This window comes from Musa acuminata, chromosome BXJ3-11 (assembly GCF_036884655.1).
Source record: "Musa acuminata AAA Group cultivar baxijiao chromosome BXJ3-11, Cavendish_Baxijiao_AAA, whole genome shotgun sequence".
NCBI classification, from domain to species: domain Eukaryota; kingdom Viridiplantae; phylum Streptophyta; class Magnoliopsida; order Zingiberales; family Musaceae; genus Musa; species Musa acuminata.
The window spans coordinates 25,707,468-25,720,974 of NC_088359.1; the positions used below are offsets into that span (position 1 = coordinate 25,707,468).

Consider the following 13,507-nt stretch of genomic DNA (forward strand, 5'->3'; position numbering starts at 1 on the left):
TATATAATTTGTAGGGTTGATGGATCCCACATGGATTAGGAGTTGAAAAATCATAATCTCATAAGAATAAGTTAACAAAATTTGAGTTAATTATAAATTATCCTCTGTAATTAGTTATACTTAATATTTTGATCAATATATTTTTAAAAATTATATTAAGATTTTTATACTTACGAAAATAAAATATTTAACTCTGTTTCTTTTTAGTCAATACGTCAATAAAGTCGACGACGATACGAGAAGAAACGAGATTTTCGATCTATTTTATTTTAATTAAATATTTTTGTTTCCACAATCCCTAATCCGTCCTTCCACTTCGAAGCAAAACCTTCACATGCACTAAATACAAACTTCACATTCCACAGCAGATGTTGGTGTGGTGATAGTACAACACGACATGAATACTGAGACAAATTCTGACCCAGATTTCATTTTTTTCATGCACTAAATCCATCCCGATATCACCACCCCATTACTTCTCTAAGACGCCTTTCTTGTCTCTCTACTTTCACCACAGCGAGAAAGGTGTGCATTTAGAGAAAAAGGAGGTGTGAGCATCAGTCCTTGCCTTATTTACCATACCATACCATACCACAGAGAGAGAGAGAGAGAGAGAAGAGTACCACCACCTCCTGCGCTAGATCTCTCTGCCGGAGCCCCGGTACGCCGACACCGGCGACGCGCTGGAATCCGCTACAGGATCGTCTGAGCTCCGCATAGGCGCTGCATTGGGCGTTTCCTTTCTTCCTTTCTTGCTTCGATTGGAGCGAAGAAGAGTAGAGAAGAGAGAGGGGGGAGGGGGGAGTGGAGATGGGAGTTCTGGGAGAGGGGTCGAGGTGGTGCTTCTGCTCGGGCGTGGGGAGGTCGGAGAGGGTGAAAGATGGCATTGTTTCTTCCAAAGGTCCCGCCTTGGCCGCCATCTCGGTCGCCGAAGGCGGGAGTGGCGGTGGTGGCTTGGGCACCGGGTTCCTCATCCACCGCAACCTCCTCCTCACAACTCATGCCAACCTCCCTTCTGCTCCCGTCGCCGAGGCCGCTGAGATCCGCCTCTGCCATGGCCGCCTCCCTGCCCGCCTTGTTCCGCAGAGGTCGGTTACTAACCCTTGCTCAGCAAATTCATTTTACACCTCTTTGAGTTTGGGTTCTCTTTTCATGCCCCTATTTTTCACATGCATTTTTTGGATTCTTTTTCCTAACAGAAAAGTAGTTGGTTTTAACGTTCTCTATATTATGTATGCTAAAAGCATCATCTTTACTTAGGGCTTGGGATTGGGACTGTGGGCATTGAATTGCAGGTAGATGTGGAAATAGGTGAAATGAAATCATGCCACTGTGGTTGTGGTCATGTATTGTTCTCCCAAGATCCATAATTCTATTTAGAAGAGGGTCATAGAAGCTTCTTTTGACTGGCCAATTAGTTGGAGTCCTTTTTTCGTCTGTCAGCTGGACTCGAGTGAGGATTGGAGACCATACAAAATTCCAGCATTGAAAAGTATTGGGGAAGGATGTTTCTTTTATGAGGAAGTGAAATGATAGTTTACATCTATTATTTAAACATGCCTTCGAACTGATGATTCAACTATAGTGTGAAACCATTGTTTTCTTTGGTCTTGCTTGTATATTTGTCACCATTATCTAATTGCAGAGATCTTTGTCTTCCTCTATGTTCTTATGTGTTGGCCACAGATGTAGTAACTTGAAATCTGCTCTTCAATGTACTTGCTTTACCTTGTCCAATAGTTGTGAGTAGCGATCTGCAGGAAACATAGATGACTTGATCGGCCTGACCTGGGATTAGCAAATTTGCAACCCATTTGACTGGCTGATTTTTACGTAATGGAGCGCTCTGGTGCTGGAGCTTTGTTTTATTATCCCTCGAATCAAGGGCAGTTACTACCCTTATGAATTTCAGTACAGATTATGACAGGCTCACAAACTGATCCTAACGCAAGATGTTTACTTCTATCAAAACTAGCATGTAACCTATAAAGCATTGGAGTCCGATAAGCACTTTTTTTCTTTTAGGATAGTTGGAGTGAAATCTTAGATTTAATTGGTCTTTGCAAAGTTGAGTTCATGTTTAACCTCTCTCAGATACAAGATGCTTGTCAGGAACAACTTTTCTATTGCAAACTCAGGAAAGATATTCTTTATGTCTTTATATCTTGCAAAGTCAAAGTGCAAGACAGCTGCACTAACATATACCTCCATGACCCTACACAATAGCTGTAGTGTTGTACTCTTTGATTCAGTTTGATTTTTCACCAAATTTTCAAGCAGGAGTATATGAAAGTCATTCTGTCCCCTTTGAATTCTTGGAGCACATTAACTAACTGTTTTTAGTAGAAAGATTGTTGCACATTAAATAGAGAGGAACAAGGTATCCAATCATCAAGATTAGCACCAACTTGGGTAGTATTTCCTGGAATTTCTTGATTTGAATGAATTTTTATTAAGTGAACCTCTTGCTTATGACTGGGGATGTAATGTTGTCATATTTGTATTAGTCGTCTCATTCCCCAAGGGGAATTATTTAGGAAAAGATGGATCAGAAATTCCATTCACCACAGAAAAAAGGAAAACTTGCAGTCAAGAAAACATGAAAATAAGAGCACAGAAAGGCCAGGGGCAAAGAAGATAGTAAAGAGATGTATGCATGAGGTTGGTTCACTTGTTCCTCTTTCTAGCTTGAGTTGGAACATGGATGAGTGGTAACCAAGGTCTCTTTACTTTCCGCCTGCATCCTAGTCATAAGAGATGTAGCAAGCAGAGATGATTCATGATAAGCTCTGACTAGATTAAAAGTTCTTTCTCTCTTATATCAGACTTTGTTTGGTTAAACTAAACACTAAATTACATTACAATGGTAGGGCCAATGTAGTACTCCAATAATGGAGGTCAACCAACAAAATGTAGGTACATGATGTGACAATCCATGGATTTAGGCATGAAGGTACTGTGTCACATGGGTTACAAAAATGTGCTGATTCAATAATTGCCTTATCATCATAAACCTATATAACAAATTGAGTTTTTGATTGGTGTCGTTCTCTGTTGATATCGTTTTCGGCATTAAATACATATGTTGTACATTAAACATTTGTAATTTGCCATTTTGTTCAATGAGAGGGTGTGTTGACATTCTTTGGTTAACTCGATTCTACCATCAACTTATGTTTTGAATTTTTGTCTCAGATTTTTCATAACAAGTTCCATCCTCGACCTCTCTATAGTGGGGCTTGATATTCTGGATGGTGACTCAGCTTCGCAGGTGCAGCAGCCGCATTACTTGAAGACCTGCTGCCACCCTAATCTTGAGTTGGGTAATTTAGTTTATGTTTTAGGCCACACGGATGGAAAGGAGCTGACAGTTGGTGAGGGAAAAGTAGTAATAGCTACCGACAACCTCATAAAGTTGTCGACGGATGGTGTGACATGGTGCCCCGGATCAGCTGGTTTTGATTTTCAAGGAAATTTAGCTTTTATGGTATGTGATCCTATGAAACTTGCATCATCTCCCACCGGAAGATCTTCTGCATCCTCTTCATCGTCTTTGACATGGAAGAAGGACGCTCCTATGCAGTTTGGGATCCCCATTTCAGTTATCATTGATTGGTTACATCAGCACTGGGAAGGGAGCTTGGATGAGGTTAGCAAGCCCAAGTTATCTATAATTCGATTGATGTCAACGGGACAGAAGAATGATCATTCTTGTGCTTCTTTCACCCTTCGGCGGTTCTTGAAGGCTTCGGAGGAGCTAAATCATGATGACTCATCATCGTCACCTGTAGATCGAAGATCTAAATATCACCTTGGACCGAGCTGCTCCTCTAATTCAAACGCAATATTTTCCCATGATGAAGAGCCAGTCGTTAATTTACACTGCAACCATGAGCAGGGGATTCCAACTCCAGAGATTTTTGAGTCACCAAAACTCATCTCTGACCCACCTCAGAAGAAGGAACATGCCCCGATCCAGCTCCTGGACATTAATTTCCCTCCAAAGGCCCCAAGATCTATATTTTTGTCTCTGCCTCGTAAACCATTGCTCTCTGATGGAAATAATATGCGAGGGCCTGCAACCGAAAACATATCAAGAGAAAATGGATTTTCAGCAAATGATGCACCACAAGCCAGTTGGGAAGCAGCGTATAAGCTTCCCCCAGTTGGTACTTGGCAAGAGGATCACTACAGCGTACAGTCCAGTTCATCTCCACTGGAGATATCAGAGTTGCAGAATGAGGATCATGGTTGTAGCAGCATGGAGCAGACAATGTACTCGGCCGAGACAATGGAGAGCAGAAACATTCCGAGCCCCAGGAAAGCCAAGCTTCAACAGGTAGGCAGGAGCCACAGCTGTGTGAGCTACAGCAGATGGACATCGTCTCAGGGGCCTTCAACAGCACGGGAAGCAGTCTTGCGGAAGCAGCACACCTCAATTCCTGCAAGGAAGACGTGCTCACAGACCTTGGCATTGCCCCGAAAGAGCCATGATTATTACAGTTCGACCGTCTCGTCAAGCATGAAGAAGCGGAACGGTTCGGAGAACCCAAGGAGACCCTGTCAAAATGCTGTTCAAATGTCTCCGAGATGGATGTTCTGAACACTCAGTTTGCCGATGAACTTACAAGAGACCCACCACCCACCTTCAATCTGATTAAAAGCTTGACTGTTGCGGGCCGATACAGAGTTATATTTGAGGTTTGTATGTGCATATTATGTTCAGATCTGATGGGTGAAAAGCAGTGTGGATTTGGTGCTATAGGGAAAATATAGCTTCACAAATCTGATTTATTCAATTGTTCTATACATCTTGTGTGGATGAATTTAAGCCTTTGGATGCACCCAAGCTGAGTTGTTCCTGTTGTGACAATTAGATACCTTGTAGACCTCAGTTCTAAATGTTTACTAAAACTCAAGAGATATATCTTTGACTGTTTCATACTCAATTTTCTTTTCTTTTCTCTTTTTCCCTTTTTCTTAACTATTGGTTATTAGTAAATCTTGTTTGTCAGCTGATGGCCCCATCATAACCAGACACATTGTTCAATATGCAATTAATTTTTTTTTAGAAGTTAACTATTCACAATCTATTTTTTTAACTATTTACAATCTTTTAAAATATACTAAAATATTATTTTATTATTAACAATCTTCATATAATCGATTTTATTTTATTTTTCACAACTCTTTATTTTATCCTTGCTGTCGACATTACTTACTATCATTGCTGTTGTCGCCTAATATCGTCCAACCCGATTCATCACCCTCTCCCTCTCGATGTCATCCTTCAATAAGAAGTGTTAATTTTTTTTAAAAATAAGATTATTTAAATGTCATCCTTCAATAAGAAGTGTTAATTTTTTTAAAAAATAAGATTATAAATAATCTACTCATTCGGTGTTTGAGTCTTTAGGGTTTAACGAGGATAAGTAATTTGATAAAGATAAATATTGAATCTAAGACTTTAATATCAATCACCAAGATTTCTAATCAGCTTATCTAATTGACATCTTCAGATGAATATATAATTAAATGATATTTACCAATCGTGACACATAGAGCAGTATAAATCGGATGGTACACATTGTCAATATCAGTCAAGCGATATGGACGTTGTACCAAGCAATATTTATTTTTATTTTTAAAACTTTTTAAAGATACGATACGTATCATCTTTCGATACGGATCTAAGTCGATGTGCCAAATCAAATGATCGATCAAATTTTAGCAGTTGTAAGAGATTTAAAAAGAGAGGGCAAAGGGGTAACAATGATTTAGTTTTGCCCGCACGATGTTCGTCGTTGGTCTCTTAGGATGCACTTCGTGTGACCATAGTCCACATGATCGTGGATACCATAAGCATATATGCATGGTAGAATAGAGAAGAAACAATGGCGCAAGGCTTGAGCAAACTATAGAGGTTACATGCATGCGATTCCTGCAGGCAGTGAGAAATATGGAGCAATCTTATGCCCATGTCAGAAATAAGTCCGATTATTACACACAACACAAAAAATATTTAAGCCTTGGATGTTTGAGACCACTTTTGTATCTTAATCGTTTCAAATCTCAGTATTTATCGATCCCACCAACTCCGTTATCAAAACATGACTTAATACCAGCACAATACCATTTAGTTTTATCTTCTATTGTTCTACTAAAAGATATTGAGTTGTACAGGACGACGATATATATTGTTCCTTCGGTATATATCACTGTACCCAATTCGATAGATAATTAGAAAGTAATATTGGATTGAGATTTAAATCCTTACCTCTTGACGATCAATGTACATGTTGATCCCAAGTTGAAGCAAGCATCCATAGAGATGATGGAGCATGGAAATTTGCAACTAGGGTTCATATTGAAGTTGATGATGATCCACCGGCTAACCAATGATTATATCCATTCCCCTCACTGCAAACTTGTTCTGCTAATCCATAACATACAACTTGAAGAAAGGACGATTAACAGAAAGAAAGAAATCCTACTCAACATCACAATCTAAGAATGATTTGGATTTTTCTTCCAGCAAAAATCAGTTAGCAGATTGCCAGAGATCAGGTGGAAAGTATCAGTATGTTCACCTACGGCAGCCACAAAAGCTCCAAAAGCTCCATTCCAGGCTTGATAAGGACGAGAACATTTCCCATTTCAGCAGTCATCTATTTCGTTGCAGATGATGAAATCCATTGTCCATTGCTTACCACCAATCTAAGATCTGGATTTTAAAGCCAACAGTATCTTTTTTCTAGGACCCTGCAGACAAGTGCATCAACCACATGAGATATGAAGTCTAAAGACAAATATGCAGACAATTTGGAAGAACAGATGGTCACAGAATGTTTTGTGGAAAATTTACCGCATTTTTTTCAGGAAAAAAAAAGCAAAAATGGTGAAGTAAAAGCATGTGAATTGATGGTGTTACAAAGTCCAAAAGCAATCACCATGGAATGACTTAAATTAGCACAAATGTAAAAACAAGAAAAAGGAACAAAAGACATAAAAACTATTAAGAGGGCCAGGTAAATGGAATTATAGTTAGGTTTATGTACTACCATAAATCCAATTAAAGCTAGGTAAATCAAATCAGTTAATCAGTCTAGGTTTATACTAGGATGTAACTCTGTAGTACACCATAAATGATCAATTTATTCTTGCATAAACTAAATAGGAAAAAAAAAACATTAAAATGAACACTAGAATTTCATCTTTTGCTGGCCGCCCTAGTTGGTCTGAAGCTCTGGCTACCAAGCACCATCAACCCAAATTATTGATGGTCTAAAGCATCTTGAGATCCAATTCACTTGTGCTTGTTGACAACCACAATTGTGATGATGAGTTAGATGGTCAACCAAATTGAGGTAAAGGACCGCTGGACCGACACGTGCAATCACACCAATGCACCCAAGACAACGGCATTGTTTGTGGAGCAAGTCAAAATGAGGCATACAACATTTGATTGGCTGAATTATGGGGACCAAGCAATGTCTGCATAGTTAGATAAGGCACAGTAGATTACTGTCCCTGCAACAATAATGGAGGAGTTAGATGGTGGATTTCCATGGCGAAGGAACCTTGATCCAATGGCTACTAGCCTAAAATCTATCATCACGGCTGCAAAGAAGAAATTAGATGTTTCTTGATGAGGAAGCTCAGATCCAACATAATGTGGATTCACTGCCCGAGGTTAGGATTCAGGAGAGACTTGAAGAGAAACAAGACGAAGGTGGGAAAGGGAGGGGGGGTGTGAGAAAGAAGGAAGATACTTGATAGGATGGGTTCCACCAAGGGGGCAGAAGCCAAATCTGTGGAGAGGAAGATAAAGGAAAGTGGTGGTAGTGGCATCTAACAAGGAGGTGGTGGCCGAGGACTAGACATGGGCCCTGGCCAGTTGAACAAGGTGAAGGGAGGAGGGAGAAGAAAGTGAAGACGATATCAATTCGAAAGGTTAACTAGGGTCGAAATATGGCTTAAGTAAGGACTAATAATCTAACATGGTAACAATAATGGTATGGAGATCTTGAGATTTAAAGGGGTTTGAAAATATTTTACTTTTTGGAATGGTGTACAAGATATTTAGTGTTTTTGAAGGGACACATCAAGAATATACTGAGCAAGAAACATTAGAATTGTGTGAACAGCAATATATGTGACTTTGATGCAAAATTCTAACAACAGAAATTAAACTATTCGGACTATACAGACTAGAATAATTATTTACTGAAAAACAGAAAAAAATGATTTTGATTCCCATGGAAAAAAAATGAAATGAGAAGCCTAAACTAAGAAAGAATTGTGGAATTGTTGAAACGTGTAAAATAGAAATTGGAAAGGTTCTTTAAAACTTAGCAACTAAAAGATTACCATTGGAAGACCTATAGCCTTTAGATCCTCATCTGTCATATGTATAAGAGCTGTCATATCAACCTGCAAATCCAGAAGTTAAGATGTATTTACAAGTCAACAATACATCAGTACAGCAAAACAATTATAAAACAAGTATGCATACCTCTTCTGCCTTGAATGTTATTAAATATTTCTCTAGACCCAATGATTGCAGCAAACTGTCAACTGACATATCAGACTGCAGAGACATAAAAATTAAAGTAAAGATACAGGTAGGTATTGGAGAGTCTGCAAAAGCAAACGTTTAAGATAAGGGGAGAGCTGGAAAATAAGTCACATTCCACAGTAAGCAGACTCATCATAAGAAAGACAGATGGAGATGAAAAAAATTCCAAAAGGAAATTATAAATAACCAAAGGGCAACAATTTCATGTCCAGATATTTAGTATATGTCACAAATCAAATGCAAGCCTACATGGAAACCATCAACATGAAAAGGACATCAATTTCATATCCAGTTATTCAGCAAGTGTCAGCAATCGAATGCAAGCATAGAATTCAACTCTGATATATTCTCATAAAAATGAAAATGATATTCCACAAGAGAAAGGACATGGATTCCCAGAATAAGAAAGAATATTATATGGTATCAAAGATTGTGAACAGAACATTTAGCTGCAAAATGAAGAAGTCTACCTTTGTCTGTGAGCTTTTGTTGGAAGCAACTGGGCCAGGGAACTTTTTGGTTACAGGTACAGTTTCCTTTGATGAAGGGCCACCCCTTTGAACAGGTCGACCCATCTCTTTTACTGCCTTCGTTTTGGGCAGATCACTAATGGCTGGCTGTTGGTGCATAGTTCCGGAAAACTTGTGACTTTTGACTGGCTGTTGGTGCACAGTTCCAGATAGCTTCTCGCGAAGGCATGATGCTGATTCTGTCCCTTGCTGCAGACCTTTTCTTTGAAGCTTCCATCGTAGATCTCCAGCATCAACTTTGTCTTATTCATAAAATCCAAGATTAATGCAGATAAGCATCGAATAAATTGATAAGAGAATTTAACATCAATCAAAAACTCCTGTCTTCGGCTACGTTTATACTTGAAGACGCAGTTTGATCATCCTTAAATGTATCATATCTCAGTATCCCTTCAGTCTGGCGTTGCCTGCACAAAAACCTCATAGATCAGTAAGAGCATCCAATAATAGAGCCTAGACCTCGAGCTACTGAAAAGATGATGAAGGCTTATGGTCCAGCAGAGAGTCTTGCATATCTATAACCAGTCATAGTTTTTCAATCTGTAGTTTGATTGCTTGTACTTCAAGACAATTATTGTTGAGTTATTATAATGACTGAGTAGAACCTCATATAAGGGCATCTATATGTAGTTTTAGACTTTCGGTTTCGATTTTAATCAATCAATGGATAATAATGTTGCAACTGCATTTAAGTGTCAATAATTTTTTTAAGTGATATAAAAAAATAAATATAAGAAAAGTAAGGAAACCAGAAAAAAAAAGGGGGAAAAAAAAACTTGCATCATGACAATATTAAGAACAACTACAAGTCTACAACTAGTACGATACTAGAACTCAAGCCTACAGATAACAATGACGAGGACAATAAAGTCATCAATACCAGATGTTCTCATTATAAGAAACATACTAACATAACCAGCTAAAAAATAACATTAGTCCATTATATAGAATACAGGTCTGTAGTTTGCAATAAAACACAACAGATTTAGACACTTAGAAACGCAATAAAATTTATATGTGTATCTTCTTTCACAAAATTCAGCAATTTACTATGTAAAGAGAGTAGACCTTGACATGTTCCTTGAAACCCTAATGAACATCTAACGAATAAGCAAAAATCTAACTGGGATGAAACTTTTAACCTTGATTTAGAAAAGGCTTCCTACATTTTAGCCCACATGATATTTTGAAGAAAATTCATTATATTTCATCTTTTAGGAGGAAAGTGATGGGAACAAACTACAAAATACACATAGGAAATTCCCTCAAACATGAGGGAATACTTTGAAAGCTTTTAAAGTAAACTAATTCTATATTGATTGGCTGTAAACATTTTGAAGTAGTTTCAAGCTGGATCAGTCGACCCAAAACTAGATCTAACCAAACCATTCATCCAATAAGGTCAAAACCAAGTTCAAAGTATGAGGCTTGAGTTGTCATCAACTATTGTGTGACTCGGAACATAAATGAAACTTTATCTTGATTTAAATTTTAAAGCTCTGATTCCTTTATTGTTGCAAGAATATATCAGTTAATCCCAAAACATACCATCAATTCTCAATTCTTTTCATAGAAAAGGTTCGCACTCTGGCACAATCCAAAGTCAAATTTGAACCTCACCTACTCCTTACCACGTACAATTGACTCTACTTGATCTTTTTCATGCAAATCATGATATTCATAGAGGTGGACGCTTGCCAAACTTGAGGAAACCAACATAATTAATCAATGTCTCAAAGTTCAAAATCAACTTCGATGTTCATGGCTTGAATCTTAAACTATTATCTAAATCAAGATGCCTAACGTAATAGCATGCTTTATGTGAGCATCTCTCATCTTCCAGTTTTTATTCCCTGCAAAACTTGCAAAAAGCTCGCCATTGCAAGAAAATCTACAACAGTCTTAAGGTTCCTTAAGCTATAGAAAGAAGCAAAAAGGCAAATACAAAGGAAGTCCTTTGGGCATAAATTAAAAGTCGGAGAGCCAACTTCAATACGATCAAGAAGCTTGATAGCGTTAGTTAACGTTTTCCGTAATTATAACTTCTCATGGTAACATAAATCAATGCCAAGTTTTGCAGACCTGTTAACCATGAAATTATAATGGAAACAGTACATAGAGAGCAAAATCTCAGAGATACAGTCATGTGTGGTTTACTGAAGTCATCTTTGAGTCCCCAAAATTTCCAAACCATGAGGATAAACAACTAACTTATTCTGCAACATAATTCCACATGCAATAAGCTGTCAACCACAACAGCAGTGGCTTGATAGCTTGTAAATCCCAAAAAAAAAAAACTCATTCACTGCCAGAAACCTTTTTTAGCTTCATGATCTGGCCTTTAGACTGCAATAGCCTGATAACATTTCCCTTAACTAATATGGAAGTTCCTATCTCTTCCATTTGAACATGTAGCACAAACATCATCAGTCAACAAACTCAGGCATGCCATTTCGAACAGCACATTACCCGTAAAAATGAACAAAATACGCAAATTTCTCGAATTAAACCTAATACCGATAGAAAATTAAGACCCACATACTTTCAACAACAGCACAAATGTTCTCGAATCCCTGAAGTAAAACATAGAGGGGAAGAAATCAATCCCTCACACCTCAATAACAGGAAAAAAGAATTAATTTTCACAACCGGAAATCCACTGACCGATAAACATCGTTGGATCTAAATTTCCATCGGGGTTAACAACAGAGGCATTAAGAGGGAGACCAAGTTCGCGATGGAAAACTAGCACCTTTTGGTGATCGGCGACGTGGTCGGGCGGGGATCCTCCGCTGAGCCGCCGTTGAGGCGGTCCTTTATGGACCTCTTCCTTCCGGCAGCGACCAAATCGGCGTACATCGCGAGCTAGGGTTTGAAGGGAGGCGGAGAGCCGGGTAAGGGGAGCAAGTGACAGGAATGGGATTAGAACAAATGGTTTGGGACTTCCCGGTAATAGAAAGAAGCGAAGAGTGGAAGACAGGTGTGCCGCCGGAATGCTTTAACTAAACCGCTTCCCATGCATCATTACGTACTATACTAATTACTAACCTAAATATTTTTGACCTAAATTTTTTATTAAAATTGCTGAAAAATAATTATCTTGACATTAATGTTTTATTATCATGTGAAAACATTAATTGTTAAATTAATTGCTGAAAAATAATTATCTTGAGGTTTGAAATTTTCAATTATTGTTAAATTTTAAACTAAATCCAAATTAACTTATACTGAATGCTGTGCTTTTAATTTAATTTAATTAAATGACATATTAAAACAATCAAAAGGAGGTTCTCTTTTGGGATTAACTGAAACATCAATTTCTTAATATTAGCAAAAGCCACTTCAATCCCAAAAAACTCTGCTTGTTTATTTTGGTTAATTTATATTGTAATTTAAGTAAAAAAAAGGTTTATATTATTATTTAGTTAGGAATCCATATCTTTCTTCATCTCATATATTTGATCTATTGTCTCTACATGTGAATTGGGTTGATGACAATGCTTTTTTTATTATTATTATCAGGCTTTAATAAAATTTTTAATATGAAGATGATTTAATAATAGATTCATCTCCTATTTTATAAAAAAAATAATTTGTGTTTTATGATATTTAGAAATTTCCTTTAATTAATTATAAATAGAGATTGAGACTAAATAGAAATTTCAATTTAAAATAAACTATATTTTTATTACTAAGTAATAAATTGTGATTCAATTTATTTAATAAGGATTTATTCAAATAAATATGCTAGCATATTGGAAAACCATCCAATAAATAATATCACATCTTGTATGATTCAATTGGGAAAATTAAACTAGGAAATCAATCAATTTTCTAGGCATTAGAGTTTATACTTCTCTAATCCGACTAGCAAAATGAATTTTCAATTATGTACATTTTTTTATTTTCAATATATGATTATTAATTACGAAAGAGAAATAAACCATCAAAAAGTTTATTCAAAATATTAAAATGCACACAGAATATATTTCATTATTTACATATTTATTTGTACTTTTCATACATTTTTAGTCATCACTTACTTAAATCAAAATTCACATCCATCTAAATTAAGCTAAGACTTATCCTCTTCCACCATATTGGATTTAGGAGCATATCAGGACTCTCAATATTCATGTGAACTTGTAAAAATGAAATTTTATTTGGGCTATCGTCTTAATTTTTTTCCACTTAATAATTATTATCCACACATCATTAATTTTAATTACTAACAATATTTAACTTTGGATTAGGGGTTTGATCACATACATAATTTCCGCGTGTGCTACTCGTTTTGAAACAGCATAGGGTGTTTTTATCAAATCAAAAGGTGCCACGTACGTTCCGTGAGCTTTTGTCTACGAAGATGCCTTTATAGCGACGAGTTGGATCTCTCGGT

General features: G+C 37.1%; 2 protein-coding genes across 2 annotated transcripts; one reads left to right on the forward strand and one right to left on the reverse strand.

Annotated features, from left to right (window-relative positions):
* Window positions 1-591: 591 nt before the first annotated feature.
* On the forward strand, window positions 592-4,949 carry LOC135653354 (uncharacterized). Its single transcript, XM_065175248.1, has 2 exons — window positions 592-1,088; window positions 3,196-4,949. Exons 1-2 carry the CDS (start codon window positions 811-813, stop codon window positions 4,601-4,603), a joined length of 1,686 nt encoding a protein of 561 aa, XP_065031320.1. The 5' UTR covers window positions 592-810; the 3' UTR covers window positions 4,604-4,949.
* A 1,431-nt stretch (window positions 4,950-6,380) lies between these two features.
* LOC103971531 (uncharacterized) lies at window positions 6,381-12,040 on the reverse strand. Its single transcript, XM_009385565.2, has 6 exons — window positions 11,861-12,040; window positions 9,451-9,515; window positions 9,049-9,350; window positions 8,516-8,590; window positions 8,371-8,433; window positions 6,381-6,762 (listed from the first exon to the last, which is right to left on the reverse strand). Exons 1-6 carry the CDS (start codon window positions 11,965-11,967, stop codon window positions 6,718-6,720), a joined length of 657 nt encoding a protein of 218 aa, XP_009383840.1. The 5' UTR covers window positions 11,968-12,040; the 3' UTR covers window positions 6,381-6,717.
* Between the last annotated feature and the right edge of the window lie 1,467 nt (window positions 12,041-13,507).